Below are 26103 nucleotides of genomic sequence, written 5' to 3'. Positions count from 1 at the left end.
ACAATACATTTATAACCATGCAAGTTAATTCTGATTTTTGAATCTACTCTAATTATCGCTTTTACATTACAGCTAGTCATGACCGATTTAAGTGAGCAGTCTCAGTTATAGTATTATGAGATTTTGTCAGCAAGATGTTTGTTAGCGATAATACAGCAGGCTTTCAATTTTATAACAATATAGAATATCCCCACTACATTATTTCTCTAGCTCCTCGTACTGCCAAGTCATCAAAATATGCTTCACATCCCTTGTAGTCACCCACGATGACACAACCTTCAATCTTGCTCTACGTGCATGCCCACCTCCTCTAGGATCTTCTCCACTAAATAAATGCATAGAAAACTGCTAGAAAGTGGAGCATTTGAGCAATCATTCGGTTTGCTCTTACGAATTCATCTTCACCAAGGAAGCATTCAATGTGATACAGCGTGTGTGAGTGGGCATACAAAGGATCATGGTGCTGCTCTACAATCTCCCCATCATGCCATCCATATATATCAACGACTTTGGTGGCCAGACGCAACCAGCTACCGTGACCTGCGACATGAATCGTGGTCCAGAGATAAAAATAAATCGCGAACATGCAATGCCGCCGTGCACCAATGCAATGGTACGGTGCTGCGGACACGCGATCCGTACCACTCGAGCCGCCCATCGTGCACGACTGCAAAGAGCAGCCAAGCACATCATCATCACACGCGTCGTTATGTTGTGGTTCAACTCTGATCAAGAGCAGCTTGCAGCTAAGTGCCGAGCACGAAGCACGCTCAGGTAGGCGGATTTCTTAATTGTTTATTTGTTCTTCTCAATTTTTCGTTGCATATAATAGCTTTTTCAGGTAGCACCAAACACTGTAGCTTAATGTTTTTCATCACAGCTTTTGTAGAAATCTGCAGCAGTCCACCGGTGCTCAAGTTCAACAACAGGACCGGCGACCTCGCTGACGCCTACCACGGTCTCCAGAGAGTCGGTCCGGCAGGCAGTGAAGCCGAGGTGGTGGCAGCCAAGGCCGATGGCGAGGCGTTCAACTTCCTCAACTGTGTCGACGTCGACCAGTCCACCGGCATGTGTACTTCACAGATAGCAGCACGTCGTACATGTGTCGGCATTACCCGCTGATCTAGCTAACCCGTGACTCCTCCGGCCGGCTGATGAAGTACGACGCATGGGCCAAGCGTGTGATAGTGCTCAAGGATGCTCTACCATTTCCCCAATGGCGTCGCAGGGAGCGCCGACCGGACACACGTCATGCCAGCTGTTCAGGTACTGGCTAGAAGGGCCTAAGACTGGCACCCAAGAGCTCTTTGCCGACTTGCCTGGTTACCCAGACAACATCAGGCGCGATGCCAGAGGAGGCTATTGGGTGGCGCTCAACCGCGAGAAGATTTTTGGGTTGCTTCGGATGGTATGGTTCTGCAGGAATTTAGATGGTTTGGAGAAATTCTAGAGAAATTTGTGAGAGAAAAACAGAATTTGTGAGAGAAAAATATTGTTCCGGATGAAAAAAGAAGCAGATCAAGCCGGGTTTAAGGGCACGCGAATGAGGCCATGGTGCGTGAAGAGATGACCGCATAGGATAAGAGCGCCACTCTTTCGGATATTGCAGAGGACTATGGTTGGGGTCGGTGGATCTCGACTATGTGACCGTTGTTGATCAAAGACGACTGCTATAGTCCGTTTGGATCTCTGGAATTGAATTGGTTTCACTACATCATATTGGCCCCGTTCGGCTTGCTGAAACTTGACTGAAAGTGGCTGAAAAACACTGTTCTCGCTGAAATGTTGTGCGAGAAAAACACTGTTCTGGCTGAAAAAAGAAGCCGAACAAGCTAGATTTAAGGTAAGCCAAACGGGAAGATTACATGTGACGAAAGTCAAACATAGGGGTATGTTAAGTTCCTGGGAGAGAGACTTCCGACCGAGAGACCCCTGACCGACCCCTTTAGGATCGCTCGGGGGCTCGGGAGCTATACACATGCTCGTGCGTACCCTCTGGCCGAGGATTAGGCAGAGCCCGAGCACACCCACGACCTCTGCTCAGGGCTCGGGGGCTTACTAGGGCCCAAGGCTCCCAACTGACGGCAGCCTGAGCTTGACCCTCAACTCAACCTAGGCTCGAGCCAGTGCCCAAGCAAGAATCCTATGCCCCGAGCATCGAAATGTCAACGGGGAATTCCCCGTCGGGGGTTACTGCCCCATCCCCGTCCCTACGGGGGCAAATTTCCCCGTCCCCATCCCCATGAAGGCTCACGGGGAGCACTTCTTCCCCATCCCCATCCCCGCTCGGGGATTTAATCCCCGCGGGGATCCCCATCCCCGCATCAACTGCACATTGATGGGAGCGGGTGCGAACGACATTGGGGACGACGCCGGGCGGCGCGGTGTGGCGGGCTCGAAGGGGGGGGGGTGGGTGGGTTTGTCCTAATCGAAGTGATGGCCGATGCGAGACGGGTTGGTGAGGAAGGAAGGCATCACGGCTGCCGCCGCAGCGGCGGTAGGAGAAGCGACCAGTACGCGTGGTCGTGCGACCGCGACTGCGACGGGGGACGTGGAGGTGACGGTGCGGTCTGCATGGCGCGGGGTGCTGTGGGAAATGAGACGAACCTGGTCAGTTCATATCGAAAGGAGGAAGGAGCGGAGGAGCAACGGTGGGCTAGGGTTTGGCGAAAACTTACACGTCGGGGGGCAGAGGGGAGCAGGAGCTCGAAGGGGATGGAGCCATCGTGGAAGTCCTTGAGCATCATCATCGTGACCGCCTTCTTCTTCAACATGGCCACGGGCGACGTTGTGGCCGAGGAGCTGGTCGGCGCCCGCGTCCTCTGCTTCCGAAGGACTCGAGGAAGGGCTTGGGGGGATGGGGGAGGGGATTGGGAATCTGGGAACGAATGGGAAGGATAACATTAGGGTTACAAATTGCCTTATATATGTACACAGGAATTGGGCCTTCTCAGATGGGCCTTAAATATTTTGGGTCCCCGTGGGGAACGGGGACGGGGGCATGTATACCATCCCCGCCCCCGTCATACCCGATGGGGATGATTTTTCCCCCATTTAATTCCCCATGGGAGAAGATTTGTACCATCCCCATCCTCTAATGGGTGAATTCCCCACGGGGAATCGGGGAACGGGGCCCCATTGACATCCCCGAGTAGCCCACCGAGCGTCCAAGGCTCGAGGGCTCCCCGGCGCCGCCCTGATCGACGGGCAGGCGGCGCTGTCGCCCACTCCTCCGATAAAGTCACACAGGCGGCGTGACATGAGAGGACAAATCCCTCCATTGGCTCCATGGGCGTGGGGGCTCACGAGCCCACTCGTCAACCCCCTCAAGCCAGGCGCCGCCTTCACTGCCAAGGAAGCCTCGAGAAGGCTCACCCGTGGAGGCCGATCCAAGAGACAGTCCCTAGCAGTCAGATGCCAGGGCATCAGAGACGTCAGGTGGCACCCATAGCTCCCCCGACTCCACGACAAGCCGAGGTCCATCCACGCTGCAACAGGGCCCTCCTCGACTCCGGTGCACGAAGACCATGGACTAAAACCCTTGATAAACAATTTTGGTGTGTAGAAAAGTTGTGTTGAGTAAGACGACAAAGCCAGCTAAGAGGTTAATTTGAAGAAATTTGTTTGCAGTAGGTAAGGTTTCATGAAGCAAAGCACATGAAGAAACGTAATAATAAGGGGGAATCATGGAATATAAGTCATGTTGGGTGTAAAGTCAAAATGGCTATTGCACGAGACAAGAAATCAGGATGGTGGTATGTGAAAGATTTTATTGATGAGCATGACCATCCTTTGGCCACAAGAGGTCTTCCTTGTCTATTGCATTTGTACAAAAGAATCAACCATACAGAAATTTCTAGATCCGAAAACACCAAATCATGGATATTTTGGTAGGCAGTATGGTGGGTATGTGACGGTGTGATCCATCACCTGAAGGCACGTCAAGATAGAAATCCTAAATTTTTCTTCAAGCATTTGGTTGATGAGGACGACCATTTGAAGGTATTGTTCTGGTTTGATAGTCAATCCACCTCGACTATGAAGCTTTTGGTGATGTTGTTCTCTTTGGAAGCACTTATAGATCTAATCAATACAATTTACCCTTTATGCATTTTGTTGGGTTGAATCACCATCGAAGCACTATTATCTTTTTTGATGTGGAACTATTTCTCATGAAACAAGTGAGGTTTATGAGTAATGTTGTGAACTTTTCATGCTGCCATGTCCTAGAAGCTTTTGATATCTGCGATCACTGATGGAGTCCTTGCGATATTAGGGTGTTTGGCCAAATTCTAATAATATGATGGGCGAATGGCATACTGAACACAACATATATAGTACATAGTTTGCATGATGATACGGTCTTAGGAAGAATTTAGGACATTTCTATATGATTATTGTTCTATATAGAAGAGCCTAAAAAGAATTGGATAGAGTTCTTACAGAGAGGATCGAATAAATTTACTAAAGAGGAGTCATGGTTGCATTAGATGTATTAGACGAGGAACCTACATTTCAAGTGAGGTATTGTTTTCTTGGGATTGAGGAATAATTGGTGGAGTGAGGGCCTAAACTCAACATTGCATTGCATAGGCATCTTGATGGTAAAATATCACTATATACATGCTACAACACTATGAGCATTGCCTATTAGGAGTGTGCATAAATGAGCTAAAACTGGACATTGTAGCATTGTAGTCGATTTCATTTAGAGAGTTAGATGGTACACAACTTGACAAAGATGTTGCACAAGTGTTCACTCCTACAATCTCTAAGTTGCATTGGTTAAATGGAGCATAGATGATGTAAGCAATTATGTAGCCAACAAGATACTGGATAGGCATGATTTGACTTCATACATTGTGGCTAATAAGGACATAAGAGAGATGAAATTCCATGTGAATTGTGAGTTATATGGTGCTGATTGATCCGGCTAAAAAGGATGTTACAAGTCTGTTGAAGCTCTAGGCCATCCGACTTTTATCATTGGTAGTAACAAATATTATTGCTCTACATATGAAGTCCTCCTTTCGGAACGCATCGTACATCGGCTCCCCATGCCTCCACAGCCTCTCCATTTCTTGCATCAAAGGCTCGAGAAACACGTCTATATCAATGCCTGGTTGTTTAGGGCCAGAAATAAGAATATTGAGGAGAATGTACTTTCTCTTCTGACACAACCACGTTGGGATATTGTACATGGTCAAGATCACTGGCCAAGTGTTGTGGTCGCTCATCCTCTCATTGAAGGGATTCATTCCATCGTCACTCAAGCTAAAACATACATTCCTTGGATCATCGCTGAATTCTTTGTGCTTCTCATCGAACCTTTGCCACTGACTACAATCAGCCGGGTGTGCAATCTTATCATCATTCACCGTGTGCTCATCACCCCACCATGTCATGAGTGTGGCTTCTTTAGGGTTTAGGAAGATACGTCTCAAGCGGTCAGTCACTAGCAAGTACCACATTACCAAGGCAGGAATTCTTCTCTGCTTTGCATCGTTGCCTAATGGAGTGTCCTCTGAAGGCTGAGATTCGTGTACCACCTTTTTTATACTATTTTTATTCCTCTTTTCCCCCGTGGAGGCTTCATCCCCACCGTAAAGGTCATTGTTTTTGTACCGGCTGGCCCCACATCGGGGACATTTATCTAATGACTTGAACGTTTTGCCATGAAAAAGTATACAGTGGTTGGGGCATGCATGGATTTTTTCAACCCCCATTGTCAATGGACTTATGACCTTCTTCGCTTGATATGTGTTGGCAGGAACTGAGTTTGGTTTTGGCAGCACCCATGATAGGAGATGCAATAGATCATTGAAACTACAGCCTGACCAGCCATACTTAGCCTTCAGGATGAGTAGCTCAAGCATAAAACGTAGCAATGTCCAATGTGTCAGATAACCCTTTTCAACACTATACATAGTCTCCTTCGATACTTTTGTCATCCTTTCTAAATTTTCTAGACCTTTCGAGCTATTTAGTAAAATCTCTAGTTCAAGGGCTCGGATCATGTCCTCCAAATCATCTTCATTCCCGACACGTGCTCCACCATCATTATTGGCACCACCTTTGTCGTTACCATCCCAACCACCAGCATCACCACCTTATTCATTGTCAAACTCTGAATCCATTCGTGCATCAAGCTCTACTAAATATTGGGACAGAGATTCTAGGGTTTCGTCATCGTATTCCTCCTCATCCTCGTAGTTAACAATAACCGTTTCACCATGATGAATCCACACTGTGTGGTCCTCAACAAATCCTTACATAATCAAATGTGATCTGATAATAGTCATATCTGTCTATGCCATACGGTTCTTGCAATCTTTACAGGGACAAATAATTATATTCTTAGTCTCTATCAATGTCGTTGCATGCTTCTTTGTGGCTTCAATAAATTTATCCACCTTTTCACGAAAACCTGCCTTGAACCTTAACAAACCATACATCCAAGAGTTTGTGTATTCCATCTTTTACAACAACAACAAAACAAACATTAAAGGACTACTTATTCAAATATATATAAAAATGAATCAAATTAATAATTACTTGAGAATAATTGTATATACTTCAGATATATATAAATATAAATCAAATATAATTATATGAAGCATACAAACACACCATGGTAGAAGAAAAAATATTAATAGCACATTTATCTATAAATAATTAAAATACATACTTGTTGATTACAATAAACAATTTCAAAGACAACAATTAGCAATAATTATATTTTACCCAATATCTTTCATGCAAACCCTAGTCCAATTTCATCAAATACAAATTTACAAAACCAAAATTAATAAAAAACCAAACCCTAGATCTAGATCTACATGCACATGAAACATCTATAAAACTAACTAATTGTTCACTAAAATCAAGAAATATGGACCAAATAAGGGTATGATATTGTTCTCCTCCCTAATTTATCCTAGTACATTCAAAACTTGGGTCTAATTTACTTCATAAGTAGCTCAAGCACCATAGAAGAGAGAGAAAAGCAAAACTCTAATTACTCACTAACCAACCATTAAAACTTAAAAAAAATGTGGAATAGTATTTTCTTACCGTCTACAACCTCTCCACTAAAGGATTTAAGACCAAAACCTTCTCCCTTAATAGAGCAATTTTTGGGAGGTGCCCAAGGACTTTTCACCTTTCTTTCACGGGTTGTAGTGAGTGACCCGAGGAGAAAGAAGGTGCTGCAGTTTGCTTTATATGTGGGTCATTTGTAGGGACGGCTGGTGATGAAGACGCCACTACAAATCGGAGGTATTTATACGCGGGCATTTGGGGCCGCTGGTGAGTGAGCCGCCTCTACAAATCCAACCCATTTGTAGGGGCGGCTTGTATGACCAGCCGGCCCTGCTGTTTTATTTCTAGGGGCGGCTGGTCTCTGGGCTCCTGAGTACGCCACTATTGGGGCGGCTCCATCACTAGCCGCCCCTATAAAAAATTTGCTCCGTTGCTACAAACCGTTTTTTACGTAGTGATACAACAATCATCAAATATTTTCCTAACAACCTCAACAAGAGTACAATAGAAAATAAAATTTACATAAACAACATGGATTGACACAAACTACCACAACGCGTATCTTTCAACTAGACACAGGTGAGCTTTAAACAAGTGAGGAGAGGAGCGTAAGCATGTCAAAATATAATATTTCATTGCAGATATTAGCTAGAGCCTTAGTAATGGATGAGGTCACAAGGGACATACAAGGGGACATCCCTTGGTGTATGCTTTTTACGGACGATGTAGTGCTAGTTGATGAAAGCTGAACAGGAGTGAATCAAAAACTGGAGTTATGGCGGGAGAGTTTGGAGTCCAAAGGTTTTAGACTCGGTAGAACTAAAACTGAGTATATGAGATGTGACTTCGGCACTACTATTCGGGAGGAGGAAGATATTAGTTTGGAAGGTCAAGTAGCGCCTAGAAAGGATACATTTCGATATTTAGGATCAATGCTACAGAGAGACGAGGATATTGATGAAAATGTTAGCCATAGAATCAAAGCAGGATGGATGAAGTGGCGGCAAGCATCTAGTGTCCTATGTGACAAAAGGGTACCACAGAAGCTAAAAGGCAAGTTTTATAGGACGGCGATTAGACCTGCTATGTTGTATGGTGCAGAATGTTGGTCTACGAAAAGACGACATGTTCAACAGATAAGTGTCACAGAAATGCGTATGTTGCGTTGGATTTGTGGTCATACAAGAAGGGATCGAGTTCGAAACGATGATATACGTGATAGATTAGGGGTAGCACCAATTGAAGAGAAGCTTGTCCAACACCGGTTGAGATGGTTTGGACATGTCCAACGGAGACCTCCAGAGGCACCGGTGCGTAGTGGAATCCTAAGCCAGGATAGTAACGTGAAGAGAGGCAGAGGAAGACCGAAGTTGACTTGGGTAGAGGCAATAAAAGGAGACTTGAAAGGATGGAATATACCCTAAGACTTAGCCTTACATATGAGTGCTTGGAAGACAACTATTCACATGCCTGAACCTTGATTGTTTATGCTGGGTTTCAACTTTAGCCTACCCAACTTATTTGAGACTTAAAGACTTTGTTGTTGTTGTTGTACAGATATTAGCTAGAGCAAGAACATTTAGTACAACAATCAAAGTGAACAACAATACATAAACACCTTGTCTTTCATGCCAATTTACTTGATACAGTATAGGTGAGACCGTGAGCTCGCAACTTCAATTTCACCAGTCCCTTGAGCCTTTTTATGCGATCTCATATGCTGATGGTAGCAGCCTGGGCACTGGATGAGCCATTAACGGCACGGCCCGCTGTAGCAGCAAGGTGAAGGCCTCCTCCATGTTCAGCTTGTCTGGTGTCTGTCCTGCCGGCAACTCCCAATCAAATGCGTGCACCAGAGTGGCGCTAGTTAGTGTGACCATCCGCAGCCCCCAGCTGAGGCCGGCGCATATCCTCCGACCAGCGCCGAATGGTATAAGCCCGAAGTCGCCTCCTTTAACATCCACATCCGAATGCGATCCACCTGGCAGGAACCTGGCAGGGCGGAACTCCAGCGGGTCAGACCACAGGGCCGGGTCCCGGGCAATGCCCCACACATTGACTAGCAGCTCGCAGTCCTTGGGGATGCGGTAGCCGGCAACCTCGCACTCCTCGGCAGCCATGCGAGGAAGGGAGAGGGGCGTCGATGGGTGCAGACGGAACGTCTCCTTAATGACCGCGTTGAAGAAGGTGAGGTGTCGGAGGTCTGACTCGGTGACCAACCTTCCGCGGCCCACGACAGCGTCCAGCTCCTCTTGTGCCTGCCTGAGGATGTCCGGGTGGCGGATCAGCTCGGCCAGCGACCACTCCACTATGGTCGATGTGGTGTCGGTCCCTGCTACGAACAGGTTCTGGCGTGTCCGGGAGTCATGCATGAACAATAGACACAATGAGCAACTAGGTATTATATATATCACTACCGGAGACCGGTTCTTTGCCGAGTGCAAGTGGATTGCCGAGTGTTTTTTTTCGGACACTCGGCAAAGAGCTTCTTTGTCGAGTGTTTTTTTTTTCCGTACTCGACAAAGAAGCTCTTTGCCGAGTGTTTTTTTTAAAAACACTCGGCAAATAAGCTCTTTACTCAGTGTTTTTTTTGACACTCGGCAAAGAAGCTCTTTGTCGAGTGTGTTTTTTATATTAGACAAAGAAAATTTCAAAGCACATTTTAAAGCAGTAAATTAATTCAAATAAAAAAAAATTCAACTACAAAATTGTATAACTCATCAAGATGTACAATATTTGTTTTGGTCTTTTCTTTATATGACAAAGTGAAAGTAAATTTGTTCATAAATCTAACATATCTCTCTTGTAGTTTATGAAACTACAAGAGAGGTATATAAGATTTGTGAACTATGTTAGAACGACCTTGTCGGATGAACAGATGACCAAACAACCAAAATAAACTTTGTAGATCTCAAAAAGTTATAAAACTTTGTAATCGGCAACTTTTTGATTTGAAATCATCTTATCATGCAAAACTGTGTTTGAATTTCAAAAATTTAAAATTCAAACTTTTCAAACGACATCGGATGGAAAAACAACCAAAATAAACTCCGTAGATCTCGAAAAGTTATGAAACATTGTAGTTGGCAACTTTTTGATTTGAAATCATCTTGTCATGCAAAACTGCGTTTGAATTTCAAAATTTTAAAATTCAAATTTTGTAAACGGCATCGGATGAAAAAACTTCCTAAACTAAAAGTGTAGATCTCGAAACGTTATGAAACTTTGTAGTTTACAACTTTTTTATTTGAATTCGTTTAGGGCCTCAAACAAGCAATTTACACTCGGTTTAGTATAATATGTGGGGAACCAAAACGGAATCTAGACATAGGTGGTAGTATGGTGCAGTGGTTAGAGGAGGGGACGCGCGAGGGAGAGGTCGCCGGTTCGAATCCTGCCAGCCTCGTAGACACGAATTTTACGCGAAAAATGCCAGAGATGGGCTAGAAAAATACCAGAGATGGGTGGGCGCTAGCCAGTGGGGGCCTCCACCTATTAAAAAAAATCTATTTTTTGGGTTTTTTTCGGTTCCAACTTTGCCGAGTGTTGGGCACTCGGCAAGACACTCGACAAAGACGCCTTTGCTGTCTCATTTTTTGTCGAGTGGTCTTTGCCGAGTGCAAATTGGGCTTTGTCGAGTTCCCCTGGCACTCGGCAAAGCCACTGAGTCCGGTAGTGTATACTCTCTTAGCTTCATTAGAAGTTATTAGTAGTTTTAGCTTTGTACTAAGTTTTTGATCAAATTTATAGAAAAATATACAAAAAATCTTCAACATCACATAAGATTTATTAATGTGAATTATATTTAGCCAGTCCATCTATTTTATAGTGTAGATATTAGTATATTTTTCTATAAACACGGTCAAATAAACAAGTTTGACTTAGTTACAAAATAAAAAGCGACTTGCAATTTCATGAAGGGAGTACATAATAATGGCAGAAAAAAGAAAACATATGGTATGCCGCGTTATCTACTTGTCACATCGCTATATATTGGGTTCGGATGTTGCAATCAGATCAGCTAAAGCTCGATTATAGGCCATTTATCATCGACAGACGAAAGCAGTAGCTAGCTGGTCATTTTGGTACCGTGAAATAGACACTGAACAACTCTCTGATGCGCACCTATATCCTTCAGAGGTGCAAGAGGCACAAGTTAGCACGACTGGGATTTTCGCTTCGTCTATTTTGATTAATAAAATGAGTAGAGCTGATATTGATTACTCCCTCGTCCCACTAATATTTGCACATCTGGGTTCTGGCGCGGAAACCAAGAAGAAGGTAAAATTACGAAATTGCCCCTACGAAATATCTTCCACCGCCGTCTTGATCGAGCTTCGCCCAACACCCAATCCCAATCCAATCCAATCTCCGGTCCATCTACCTCCCCTTCTCACTGCTCGCACCGCATCGCCGCGTCCATGACATGCCGCACCTCTCCACCGCCTCCTCCGTATAAGTCGCGTCGATGTCGCCCTTCCCTCGTCCCCACGCGCCATTGCCCATCTCCGCCTCCTCTTCCACAGTGCTGCGAGTGTGCGGAGCGGACAGAGCTGCCTGGGCCACGACGTCGGAGAGGTGACGGAGGAGTTCGACGGTGGCAGCGTGGTACTGGGCAGCGCCGGCGACAGGGCCATCGGGCCGACGCCGCGGGTGCTCGTCGGCTGCACGCGCTCGCCCCCCACGCGGGGCTGCAACCGCTGCACGCGGCCTTCGCGCTGGACGGCCACTGTAGGTTGGGTGGAGGCCGTCCGGGGAAGGGGAAGGAGTGGCGCGGAGGGCTGAACGGGAGAATGAAGCTGCGTTCCTGTGAACGAGACGAGGAGCTTCTAGAGAGCTCACGAGAGCCTTCGAGTCCAACGAGATCGTTGGTTCTCTCCTTTTTTTTATTTGTGACATAAATTAATTAATTTTTTATTTTTCTGATCTCACCTGTGGCTGGTATAGTTTGATGTGATAGTTACATGTGACCTTTATTTTGGGAAAAAACTTGAATGGTAGATGTAGTTTTATTAGTGAGACGGAGGGAGTATTTAGCAAAAGTCACATTTCATAAGAAACAAAGTCTATTTCATACGACTTTTTAACCAAAACACGACATCGATTATCATTCCTAACGAAGGCAGTGACATCCACATCATGTGTCTTCTTCACGTGGCAGTGAAGAGACATGTCAGCTAGCTGCCGACGTCTTATTCACGTAGGTATGCGATTATGCTGATATAAATGCATGTACGACTAATCTATATATTTTATAATGATAATACGGTTTGAACACAGAAGAGTTCTCGGCCCTCTCGAGGCCATCGTCAGGCTATTGTCATTGTGCGTGAAGCAGTACTGTCTTGTACCCCCTCCGTTCCAAAATGATAAACGCAGAAGTGTTCTCGGCCTCTAGAAGTTAGGCTATTGTTACGGTGCATGTGCATGAGTGATACTGTCTATTACCCCCTTCATCCTTGAATTTACAATCTTGACTAATAATTAGTCAAATTTGAGACTAGTTCAGGACATAAAATCTGTATCAATAGATTTTTTTATTCAAAATAACGCCGAGATGATATTGATTCTTTAGTAAATGATAACATATTGTAAAAGAAATTAAGAGGGAAAAGAGTTACAAGTTTACAAAACACTTAGCTGGCAATAAACTTTTTTTCACGAATTTATAAACTTCAATTATTACACACACACACACACACACACACACACACACACACACACACACACACACACACACATATATATATATATATAAAAGAATAAGTAATTCTGCGGCCACTTTGAGTTACGATAATTACTATACTAATTTATGAGATTACGATAACTCTCATAAGTGATTTACTATAACATTATAGTAAATATTATCTTGAATTATAGATCTTGATAACTTATGAAATTTTGTAGTTGGCAACATTTTGATTTGAAATCATCTTGTCATGCAAAAACGACGTTTGAATTTGAAAATTTTAAAATTTGAATTTTTCAAACGACCTCGGATGAAAAAACTTCCTAAATGAAAATTGTAGATCTCCAAAAGTTATGAAACTATGTAGTTGACAACTTTTTGATTTGAAATCATCTTATCATGCAAAACTATGTTTGAATCTCTCAAATTTAAAATTCAAATTTTTCAAACGACCTCGGATGGAAAAACTTACTAAATGAAAATTGTAGATCTCAAAAAGTTATGAAACTTTGTAGTTGACCACTTTTTGATTTGAATTCATTTAGGGCCTCAAACAAGCAATTTACTCTCAGTTTGCCGAGTGCCTTTTTTCTAGCACTCGGCAAAGCCGTATTTTGCCGAGTGCCTATATTTTGGCACTCGGCAAAGAGGTATTTTGCCGTGTGCATTTTTTTGGCCCTCGGCAAATCAGTTTTTCGAATCAATTTTTGAGGCCCTAAATAAATTCAAATGAAAAACTTTTCAACTACAAAGTTGTATAACTTCTCAAGATCTACAAAGTTTATTTTGATCATTTCTTCATTTGACAAAGCGACAATAACGTTGTTCATAAAATATACATCTCTCATTAATTTCATGAAAATAGAAGAGAGATATATATGATTTGTGAACAATGTTACTACCACTATGTCGGATGAACAAATGACCAAAATAAACTTTGTAGATCTTGAGAAGTTATGAAATTTTGTAGTTGGCAACATTTTGATTTGAAATCATTTTTCATGCAAAAACGAGAATTTGAAAATTTTAAAATTTGAATTTTTCAAACGACCTCGGATGAAAAAACTTCCTAAATGAAAATTGTAGATCTCCAAAAGTTATGAAACTATGTAGTTGACAACTTTTTGATTTGAAATCATCTTATCATGCAAAACTACGTTTGAATCTCTCAAATTTAAAATTCAAATTTTTCAAACGACCTCGGATGGAAAAACTTACTAAATGAAAATTGTAGATCTCAAAAAGTTATGAAACTTTGTAGTTGACCACTTTTTGATTTGAATTCATTTAGGGTCTCAAATAAGCAATTTACACTCGGTTTAGTATAATATATTGGGAACTAAAACGGAATCTAGACACAAGTGACAGTGTGGTGTAGTGGTAGAGGAGGTTTGTGCGCAGCGGGAGGTCTTGGGTTCGAATCCCGTCGGCCGCGTAGCCGTGAAATTTACGCGAAAAAAGCCGGAAATGGATGGGCGCCGACCGGTGGGGGCCTCCACCAATTAAAAAAAAATTCATTTTTTTTTGGGTAAAAATTCCCATTTTTTTCGGCTTTTTTTTTGTTCCAACTTTGCCGAGTGTCGGCACTCGGCAAAGGCTTTGCCGAGTGCCCGACAAAAGACACTCGGCAAAGACGTCTTTGCCGACTCTTTTTTTGCCGAGTGCTCTTTGCCGAGTGCAGCACTCGGCAAAGCCTTTGCCGAGTACAAATTGGGCTTTGCCGAGTGCCCCTGGCACTCAGCAAATTCACTGAGTCCGGTAGTGGTTATTATCATAAAACAAGATGACTATAGAATAAAAATGTGTATTGTTATTATCGTAAAATAAGATGACTATAGAATAAGTTATTACGTGGCCAGCTATATATATATATATATATATATATATATATATATATATATATATATATATATATATATATATATATATATATATATATATATATATCCGTACGTTTTTTAAGTACCCTGTACCGTACTCGTGACTTTATTCTGCCGCACATATAGCTAGGCATATCTAACTATTTATTTATATTTAAATCGCCGATGAGGTTCACGTTACTAGCTATAAGATTTTTTTTTAGCTTCGACTATTTGTGGCCAAAAGGCTAACACATGGTTCGATTGGAAACGATTGAAAACGAGGAAAACTTACCAAAATAAGTGCCTTGGCATCGGTTTCGGTGATCCTGACTTCGTCGCCGCCGGCGGACGGCCGCTCGTCCTCCACCATCGACAGCAGCAAGGCCAGCAAATCCTTGCTTTCCTCTCCAGCGGCTGGCGTAGCCCTGGCCTTCCTACTATCTGCAATGATCCCGTTCATCATGTCGTCGAACCGGCGGTGCAGCTTCTTCATCCTGCCCACCACGCCCTGCGGGTCGAGCCACCGGAGCGCCGGCACGAAGTCACCGACGTTGAGCACCCCGCCCACCTCCATCACCTCGAGCACGATCTCCTTGAACTCCCTCGCGCCCTCGTCGCCGGCGCCGGCGGCAGCGAACACCCGCCGCCCAACGGCCGCCCGCGACAGCGCGTTCGTCGTACACACGTTCACGGCCTTGCCGAGCGCCACCGGCGCCGGCGCCGGCGCACTATTATCGCGGTCGTCGCGGGACTGCTCCGCGAGGAGCGACCTCACCATGAGCGCGGCTTCACGCTCCCGGACGTCGCGGACGTCGTCGAGCGCGCGCGCGGAGAAGAGGTTGACGGCGCACACCTTGCGCATCGCGCGCCACCGGGGCCCGTAGGGCGCGAACACGACGTCCTGGTAGTTGTACGCCATGAGCTCGCCGCCGGAGTTGGGCGGGCGGCAGCTGAAGTTGGCGTCGTGGACGCGGAGGAACTGCTCTGCCACTGCCGCCGACCCGGCCACCACCACGTCGGAGCTGCCGAACCGCAGCCGCAGCAGCGGGCCGTACACCTTGGTCATCTCGTGCAGCGTCTGGTGCGTCTTCCCGCCCAGCTGAGGCAGGTTGCCCAGAACGGGCCAGCCCCTCGGCCCCGGCGGCAGCGGCGCTCGCCTCGCGGCCTGCTGCTTCCAGAAGAGGACATAGCATAAGGCCACGGACACTACTATCGTTAAGGTGGCGAGCAGCAGCGGGGTTGGGAGATCAGGTGTAGTGAGCACGAGCTCCATGATGGGTTCGATCGCTTGACGACGTGCGTTGCGTGCAGCGAGGGAAATAAAAGGCACGGGCATGTAGTAGTGGAGAATAAAAGGTGAATCAGGTGCCAAGTCATTGCCTTTACCTACTACTGGTACTGCATGCTCACTGCCTCACCTACTACGATATAAAATAATCAGCTTTCTCAAAATTTGCATTACTGTGTCACAAGTTCTAATCTCGACTTACTCTCTTTTCTGTCTTTATTTTTAGTATAATTTAACAGCAGCTGAGGGTTGTGAACTTGTGATGGATATGCTTCCAAGTGTATACTGGCTAGCCAGAGTCTAGCGATGTTCATGCATTCATCTCACTCACATACCTTTGAACCTTTCAAATGCTGTTTTTAACTTTATTATTGCTCTGCCCTCCAACGGTCCAACCTATGCGAACATAGTTCTCTAAGAAAATTTCTGAGTCCATGTACAAGCATGGTGGGCCGGCTGTTGTTTTGTCTATTAATTGTTTCGTCCCTCTGTCCCTTGGACGAAACAATTGTGTACTCACATACATTTCTGTTAGATGCAGTTTGAAATATATGCATGTTTGTGATATATTAAAAAAAACTCTTGCAATTTGTATGGTACAGATTAACCATTGGTCCCTTTCATGATTTCTAATTTCATTTAGGCCTATTGCTTTTGTTTCATTTGTCTTGGATATTTGTTTACTTAACATCTTTTAGATTGTTAGGTTGGTGTAGGCTTCTAACTACTAATTCCCTATTTGCATTATCATCTTATGTAAGGTAATCATACTAGTTATTTTTACTATTATTTTAGCTTCATCTATTGTACTATTGGCATTTTGTTTTATATTCTAAAGTAAACTACAAGTTAACTTTTTTCTTAGACGAGAGCATTTTGCAAGATGGGCCAGCAAAAAGCTCGATTGAGTTCGCACCTAGATTATGTGCTCAATAGCATCCCAATGGGACCATATTGGCTCCGTAGGCGATGGACGTGTCGCAATCCCTTTATGGCTCCATGCGAGAGCGGCTACAGACAAAGACGGTGAATAAATCCCTGTGGTGAGGCCCCTGGGTTGATTGCAGGAATTGAACCGGCCGCTCGTACCATAGCGAGCGTGCCAACCGAGCTATGTTTTTTTTTTTTGCTTCCTAGCAAAGTCGAAATATTCATTTCCGGTAGTTATTTGTCGAATTCATTCCGAGCCACATTGACTTTATTTGTAAAGGAATATAACCAGTTTGCCATATTCTAGTTGTAATTTTAGCGATTGTTTTTTGAAGTGTAACTTTAGTGATTTGTAAGGAATATAACCAGTTTGCCATACTCTAGTTGTAATTTTAGCGATTGTTTTTTGAAGTATAACTTCAGTGATTGTAAATTGTAATGATATCCTAATTAAATGAACAGCTGGTACATATGATCCTTTGGGTTCTAAACAACAATATAGAAGAACAATGATTAAGATCGGAGAAGGAACGAGGATTATACAATAAAGATTTACTACCCAATCCCTTGATGAAAGCCATCGCATCATCGGACTTGCTAGCATCCGGACGTAGCGTCTGGACGCTGCCGCGCAGAGGGAGCAAAAGAGCGCATAGCACGTCGGGCTCGCAAAGGAGCGCACCAGCAATGGATCCACGCCGCCACGGACATCGCCCACGTCGCCCCAAACATCGTCCGCACCGTCGGTCGCTTCCCACGCGCATCCCATGTGCAACACTCCGATCTACTTTTGAAACATCCAGATGCAAAGTTGCAACATATAAAAGAAGATAAATAAAACACTTGAAACAAACGTCTGAAACACTTGCGAAAACACCTAAAACATTTGAAAACCATCGCAAACATATGCAACATTCGGATGAAACACTCGCAAACATATGTATGAAATACCTGAAACTTGAAACATATGCTTGCAACATGCATGTATATGCAACATCCAGATCTACTTTTGCAATATCCAAATAAAACACTTGCAACATTCATCTGGAATAGATGAAACATTTGGAATATACATTTGAAACATACGTATATAGCCAGTACAACATGTGCAACATCCCGATCTACTTTTACAACATCGATATACAATACTTACATCATACCTCTGAAACATCTAAAATACTTGAAACATACTAATGCAACATGTGCTTTTAGCGTAGCATATGCTTGTTGCTTGGACGAATGGAGGCTCGTTGATGCGGAGCTCGATGCCGCAAAGTGGCACGGGGGTCGTCGCCGGTATAGAGCTTGTCGGCGCTACGGACGTCAGCAGGGGTAGGGCAGGGACAAGCGAATGGAGCGTGACCGCGATAGGAGGCATGAGTTCGAGCGGGGGCACGCGGCGTGGTTGGGTGCACGGGCGGGGCCGCGCGGCGCGAGTGGGGGTGATGTGTCCAAGGGCAGGGTCTGTCCCAGGGTAGAGACGCGCAGTGCGCTGAGCGAGCAGGCAACACGGGCGGAGACGAGGCGCAAAGCAAGCCGACCACTTATACGCGGTCCGTCCGGATGGATGGACGATCTATAAGCAATATTACCGACAAACCATCGGCAAGAGACAAGAAGTTAACGCCGGATCCTATAATACTCTGAGGAGTACGCGAAGTGTCGAAGATGGAAATCAAGTTAAAAGACAACAGGACCAACGTGTCGCTAGAGCCATTCAGTAGCGGATCGTTGGCGTTACACAAAGGCGTGCACAAGACTGGAAAGACCTAGGTGAACAGATGCCTGTGGCTAATGTACTGCGGACACATGAATGGTTGTGACTAGGGATAAAAACGGCCAGAAACGGTGAACCATTTTCTACTTTTACATTTAAATACGAAAATGAAAGCGAAAGTGATAAAGCCGGACACGAAAACGAACATGATCTTACAGAATATCGAGAATTTCAAAAATGAACTAATTCAAGCGGAATTATGTGGAACATGGCCGGTATAAAAAAACAATACGGAATATTGACTCATAGGACCAAGTACATACTCCCTCCGTCCCAGAAAGAAAGTCGTTATATGATGCATGCATGTTAAACTTTCTCAACTTTGACTAGGTTTGTAGAAAATACGTGTAAAATTTATATCTTTAAATAAGTTTATTATGAAAGTATATTCAATAATCTATCTAATGATACTAATTATGTATTATAAATATTAATATTCTTTTATATATAATTAGTTAAAATTAAAAAAAATTAACTTCTCGAGAAACGAGAACGACTTCTATTTTATGATAGAGGAAGTAACAATTAACAAGTGCATAACCAAGTGAATAACAATTAACAAGCCCTAAAACTTTCATAAAAAGTATCTCCATTTGATACTATATAAGAAAGATATGATTTTTGTAATTCAATACGCGCTTGTACGCGATTAATATATTGCCGAAACTTTGTTTACTTTTTTTAAACATCATAAAGAGCTCAAATGAAAAAAAAAACTAAAAACTAGCAAGTTGTAGATCTCATCGAGAGCTATAATTTTTATATAAAAATCATTTTCATCCAAGATATGAAAAAGATACAATTTTTCTAAAGCTGGACTTCTAGTGGGCCAAATTCAGTTTAAACCGAATTTTGAATTCGGGATATTCCAAATTAAAAGCAGAAAAAGTAGAAAATTGTTGGAAAATGTCTAAATTGTTTTTGTTCTGATTTTGAATTTAATGTTCCAAAATTCGAACCAAATTTAAATTTGTCCAAAAATATAAATTGAATCTAATCAAATATAGAAAATGATGCGCCTCATCCTAGCTGTGACGCGCGTCAATACATTGCATGCCATGCCATCGGTAGACAGTTTAACGGGCAGAGCAGGCGTGTGCTTCAGCACGTGCCGGTGGTGCTTACGTAGTTACGTTACGTGGTTTTCGGTCGCAAGGAAATTGTGTCGAATCTGGGAAGAAAACCAAATATTGCAAAAGCATGAGGCAAGCATGACAACCATATGGGTCCATGACATTTTCTAGTTTCCTGTATGATGATTGTATCCATCGGATAAATATAGGTTCGATCAAGATTTGCTTTTTTTATACCAAAAGCAAGTATAACGTCGTTATCAACATAAAAGGCCTAAGGTATGGAATCCTAGGAGGAGGCTAGCCCAACTTAAATGAGATATGATAGTTTTCTTATGGTCTAACATTCTTACCAATACATTATCTTTATTCTGTTCCGGATTGTAATCCCTAATGAAAAAATAGCTCCATAAGCAAAAGCCCATGTCATGATGAACCCTGCAATGTATTGGTGATGAGTATATAAAGCAGCTCGAGTAGTAAAGTCTTGTGCTATGAATACATAAGCAGGTAAAGAGTACATATGTTGAGCTACTAAGGAAGTAATAATCCCTAAGAAAGCTAGAGCAAGGCCTAATTGAAAATGAATCGGATTATTGATTGTGTCATAAAATTCTGATTAGTTAAAAAATACATGAGTCCCCAGACAGAACACGATTCCCCCCGGACAAAACACGATTCCTTTTTTTTAGAATTACACAGTACAACGTTGACGCTCACAACACGCACGCGCACTCACCCCTATGAATACACAGATTTTTTTTAATTTTAACCCTTTTTTGAATATAATTTTAAATCTAACACTGACGAATTTTTTTAAAAAAACTAACACTTTTGGCCGCGCCTATTGCCCTGGCGTGGCCAAATGCCTGTGCCGCGCCACGCATGGTGGCGCGGCACAGGGCTGACGTGGCGTGGGGCGGCCGGGGGGCCGCTGACGTGGCCGGTCCTGCCGCGCCACCTACCATGGCGCGGCACTGTCGCGCCCTGATCCATGGCGCAGCAGGGCCAAATAAATATAGCGCGCGAGCCCCCTGCCCGCACGCACCCCTGCTCGCCCGTGCACGCCGCCAGCTAGCCAACGCGCCCCGCCGCCGCCCAGCTCACGCCTTCGGCGCCCGCACGCGGCCGTACCCGCCCACGCCCTCGCCGGCCACTCCCGCCAGCCATGGCCGCCCACGCCTCGCAGTACCCTCGCCGGCCGCGCCACGAACGCCGACGTGTTAAGGCCGCCCGCTCCTAAGGTACCTCTCTCGTGATTTAAAGTTATTTTGATTATTATTGTATTAGGATAATTAGTTTGTGATTTACGTAGGTAGTTTTTAGATTTTAGGTATTTATTATTTAGTTTGTGATTATTATTGTTTTAGGATATTTAGTTTGTGATTGATTATGTATTTATTATTTAGTTTGTAGTTAGTTATTTAGTTAGGGATTGTAGCGAGCCGATCGATGGATCGTAATTCATTCGAACGTTTCGATCATGGGTTAATCCTACCGTGGCCGTAACGCTGAGCGTAACTCGCTCCCTCGCTTCTTGGTTGGTGTTTATTTTACGATCTCTAGCCCTTATCCACGTCCATAGCACATGACCATCGGGCTTTACCTCTTTTGCTCGCTTGTTTATCCTAGCCTTGTGCCGATATATACATGTGCTTTCATATTACATTACAAGTAGTTTAAATTTTACAATGCTACATAATGTTAATTTAAATTTTGTTAATTTGAATACTCTAACATTTTGTTTATCAATTTATAACAGGATGGCCCCTCCCACGCAGCACCTGTTATACCCCATTCTGGAGGTGGAGTATGACGATCAGCACCGAGCACACATCTTGAGTGACAACGACGTAGAGGTGTTCTTGCCTCCTTTGAGGCCCCGCACTCACACCTGGGCGCATCAGTGGGACGAGCGTTATACGCCGAACATACGGCGTGCCGGCTTCCTCGAGCTTGTCTGTGTTGTCAACCACGGTCTTCCGCTCCTTGACCCAGCACTACTTACTGCAACTGTAGATAGGTGCGAGTGTATTATTTGTACATAAACTTTCTTGTAACAAATTGGAGGCAATTAACAGTCGTTCTATTCTTATAACAGGTGGAGGCCTGAGACCCACACGTTCCACCTACCTTGTGGCAAGATGACCTTGACGTTGTAGGACGTGAAGGCTATTTTAGGCCTTCGGTTGAGGGGACTTCCAGTGACAGGGATAGTTGACAACGATCACTGGAGGGAGCTAGTGGCTCAGTTTACTGGTTTTCTTCCACCGGACGACGAGGCTTTCAAGAAAAATAAGTGAGAAATTCAAGCCTATTTAATACTTGCATTGCTTTTCTACAGCAATCGGGTCTCATTTTCTTTGATCAATTACAGGAAAAGTTCCGGTGTTTCGTCGTCCTGGATCACAGAGCGCTTTGAGTACTTGGACTCACAAGCTGAGGAGGCACAGATCGATAGGTTCGCTCGAGTGTGGCTCTGACACTTTGTTGGTGCTTTTCTCTTCCCAGATGCCTCGGGCAACATCATCAACTGGATCTTCCTTGACATACTTCGCCAGCCGTGGGAGAACATAGCGGGGTACAGCCGGGGCAGCGCAGTCATGGCATGGACGTATCGATAGCTATGCGTTGCCTGCCGTCGCACCTCAGGACATGCGAACCTTGGGGGTTGCTCCTACCTACTCTAGGTTTAGTGTTGGGAACGATTGTCCGTTGGGAGGCCCCTTAATAATAGTTTACCGGTAAGTACTTCAGTTCATTATATTCTTCTAGGCAGTTAGATATGATGAGATTATTTGTTGCTAATTCATTATCGTATTCAATACAGCAATGGAACGGGCATGATACACTCTCTACAGCTCTGTATATCTGGACTGAAGCACAGTTAGTTAGAGGGAATGCGTGGCGCAAGTACAGGGAGTATATGAATGGTCTCGACGTCCTGACACAGCATTAGGTTACGCTCTCTATACTATCGTAGCAGTGTCTTCTTCGATGTACACTATATCACAACCTAACATAATTATGAAATTCTAGGTGTTTTGGTGTCCTTGGGATTCTTCGGAGCTCCAGGACTATCTGAGTCCTATCACTAGGGACGAGTCACACGAGTATCGCTGCGACGTCCCTCTTATTTTCTTTCATGTGGTCGAGATTCACTTGCCCATCCGGGTCTACAGACAGTTTGGAAGAATGACATGGTGCCCACCACCGCTGTACTTCACCAATCAAGAATTGCACGAGTATGTTATCGATTAATAATAATGCTACAATTTAGAGGTGTGTTTGGTACAACTAACATCGTTTTGTTGCAGGTTTGACCACAGGAAGAGGTACAAGACCAAGGATTGGCGCGTGATACACAGCTCGTACATCTATTTGTGGCAGACCAGGGTACCACATGTGGTCCTTGAGGCTTCTCCACACGACCAGCACACCTTCGACGAGTACCTGTGGTGGCTTCACAGGTCTACGAGGACACATATCAAGCCCCCGTACACTGACGTGGTGATTGACGAGGACTCGGAGGAAGATGTCATCGAAGATGTGTATGACGTCACCACTAGGGAGGACACACAGCTACAGAGAGCCCTGCTTCAAAGATACGTGATAAGATACTTGAATGGTACAATTTGTTATCCTTTTGGTATTAAGTATGTATACTAAAACTGTCCAACCGCGTTTCTGTACCTAGGCGACACAATTGTCAAGGCTGTCCAACGAAGCAGCGTTCCGGCTTCATGAGTCTAGAGGGCAGGGGCCAGGCGTTCTCACGGCTTTTGTGGAGGTAAACACAAACTTATTCATTTCAAAAATATTTCTTTATTGTATATGCGTTTGGCTAATGAACGAACTTTAACGTCTATTTATGCAGAAGGTGAAGAAGAGTTGTAGGAAGCTAGCTTAGAAGTTGAGCTGTATGGACACCCCTTATGAGGAACCGCCACTCCCCACGTGGTCGGGTGGTATGTCTTTAGCCTCTTTGAGGACACCAGCCGGCTCTTCTCAGGCGATGATGCAGGGCGCCACTTCCGCGGCGTGTACACCACCACATCTTAGCGCTGGGAAGGACCCTGCAGCCGAGGACGAGGAGGACGACGATGACGACGACGACGAACCTCCGGGCTTTCGCGGACAGCACGACCAGTGGGACGAATGGCCACAGGATGAGATCGGCATGTCTCAGCTAGGTGGTGCCCCGTTTGGCACCTAAGGAGCCTCATAGGTACTAACAAAGATAGTTTGTTTCAGTACGTAGGCTCCATAAACTAACGATTATAAAGAATTATAAGTAATCGTGTGTATCATATACCTGCAGGGTACGAGCCGTACGCACCGTCGACGCGACTATACCGACGTTGGCTACACTCCCAATGTGTTGCCAACAAATCCGAAGAGATAGAGACGTCCGAGGGATCCTTACACTCCTGGGTCTTAGTTTGTTTTGGTCAAACGAATATTGACATCCGAAACTTGCGGGGTTATTTGGTTATTTTATGTCAAACTTATGTCAAAACAATGAATATGTTATGTGGTAGCTTGTCAACTTGCTTCTTATTCGTTTCATTGAGTCGCGGCAGCATTGCCGGCGAGATTAAGTACTCTGCGTTCGAGAACCGGTAGTCCCGACGTATCTGGATACCGGTGGCAATTTTTCGTATTTGATTAGTTAAAATGGTGCATAACAGTATTATGAAAGACGAAAAACTAATCATTGGCTTATCAAATTCTCTATTCGGCCATGAAAAAACTCAACAATATACTGGTGCGACGCGTTTCGATTCTACCATACAGGTAGCCTGGGCCGACGGCGGGCACAGTGGTAGGTGTGGGTGCTCGTGCGGTATGTTTGGCTCAGCCGCGCCACGCAACACGGCGCGGCACTGCCGCGCTAGGGTCGGTGGCGCGGCAGTGCCGCGCCATGATGGGTGGCGCGGCAGGACCGGCCACGTCAGCGGCCCCCCCGGCCGCCCCACGCCACGTCAGCCCTGTGCCGTGCCACCATGCATGGCGCGGCATAGGCATTTAGTCGCGCCAGGGCAATAGGCGCGGCCAAAAGTGTTAGTTTAAAAAAAAATTCGTCAGTGTTAGATTTAAAATTATATTCAAAAAAGAGTTAAAATTAAAAAAAATTGAATACACTTATGTAGACCCTACCCCTATAAGTATCTTCAAATGACTGAGCCGGCAGATCTCGAGATTCACGAAGTCACAACAGGCGCCTCGCTGTCAACGGGGACGTCGTCTACCACTGAAAGCATAGAGCACCTTCAAAGGACTGAGCCGACAGATCTCGAGATTCACGAAGTCACCACAGACGCCTCGTCGTCGACGAAAACGTCGCATACCACTGAAAGCATAACGCCGTTAAATCCTAAAATAAATTTAGAAAAATACGAACACTCATGCTAAATCATGGAGTGAACCTAGGGAGGCAGGTACCACGACCCAACCAACTGATCTTTTATATGCACACAGTGACACAGGTGCCGCACTTGTCCCTACTCATTTTTTTTAGGAAAACTTGTCCCTACTCATGCACAGGTACGGCGTTCATCCACTCGGGCCCAAGAACTTTGGCGTTCCTCGTCCTGGGCCTGGGCACACGACCAACTCTTGGGCCAACAGTAACAGCACAGTCCGGCACTGGAGTGGCGCCCGCGTAGTAGAGGCGTTGACACCGCGCGCCCTCCACTTGGAGCCCAGACGCTGAACAAAATCAAAGCACAGCCGCACCACCAGGAACATCCGCGCCTCGATCCCCTCCCCGCAGGAGCCGGCGAGGAAGGTGATTTGCCCGACGGTTCTAGTTCCGGTACTGGTATGTACCAACCCGTTTTGCTGCCCTGTGCCAGTCAAAGTGAAATTAGCCGGCGAGGAAGGCTAGCGAGAATTTGTGCCGCTCTGCGTTGTTCCTCCAGACAGCAGTGCCAGCACCGGCAATAGTCGAAGACCGGTCCCGGCGAGAGATGAAGAACCTTGATCATCCTATGACTCTTGCGCCATAGCCCGTACGAAGTGCCCCCGTCGGTGTAGCAGTTCCGGACGTCGAGCACCTGGAGGCGGGGGCAGTGCTTGAGGAGCGCCCGCAGCGTGGGCATCCGGAAGATGCCGCCCCTGGCGCTCGAGCCTTAGGAGCTTCGTGATCACACTGTCGGTATCGGCCTCCGGCAGGCACCACCCCGCCGGCGCCACGTGGAGGCTCCTCAGCAACGGCGCTCTGTCAGCGAGGTAGGCGAGGAGGTGCCGGTCGAGGGGGACGCGGAAGGACATGCAGCCGCCGGCGCTGCGGTCCACGCACGGCGGTGCGCGCCATCGCCAGCCGTCTAAACAGCAGGTCTAGGTCATGGACGCGCTCCTCGTCGTCCAAGGTGAGGTGGATGCTCCGCCACAGCGTGGGCTCGTCGGACGCGACGCGCCGCCACGGGGCGCACACGAGC

The 26103-nt window shown here is 45.3% G+C and overlaps 1 protein-coding gene and 1 pseudogene across 1 annotated transcript; one reads left to right on the top strand and one right to left on the bottom strand.

The window, feature by feature from the left end:
• Positions 1–584: 584 nt before the first annotated feature.
• LOC136515872 (protein STRICTOSIDINE SYNTHASE-LIKE 10-like) lies at positions 585–1752 on the top strand (annotated as a pseudogene).
• A 6505-nt stretch (positions 1753–8257) lies between these two features.
• Positions 8258–15892, bottom strand: LOC136517003 (flavonoid 3'-monooxygenase CYP75B4-like). The gene is made up of 2 exons (XM_066510517.1): positions 14885–15892; positions 8258–9389 (listed from the first exon to the last, which is right to left on the bottom strand). Exons 1-2 carry the CDS (start codon positions 15863–15865, stop codon positions 8745–8747), a joined length of 1626 nt encoding a protein of 541 aa, XP_066366614.1. The 5' UTR covers positions 15866–15892; the 3' UTR covers positions 8258–8744.
• Positions 15893–26103: the final 10211 nt, after the last annotated feature.

The sequence above is a fragment of the Miscanthus floridulus genome, chromosome 17 (assembly GCF_019320115.1).
Source record: "Miscanthus floridulus cultivar M001 chromosome 17, ASM1932011v1, whole genome shotgun sequence".
NCBI lineage: Eukaryota > Viridiplantae > Streptophyta > Magnoliopsida > Poales > Poaceae > Miscanthus > Miscanthus floridulus.
The sequence above is the reverse complement of the archived record's forward strand: the minus strand, read 5'-3'. Positions and strand labels throughout refer to the sequence as shown.

Excerpts from the sequence above, each read along its gene's own strand:
- LOC136517003 (XM_066510517.1), bottom strand. The coding sequence starts at position 15,865 with ATGGAGCTCGTGCTCACTACACCTGATCTCCCAACCCCGCTGCTGCTC. Across the intron at positions 9,390-14,884 it reads ATGCCAAGGCACTTATTTTG|AACCTGTTCGTAGCAGGGAC; the intron begins GTAAGTTTTCCT and ends CGGACACGCCAG.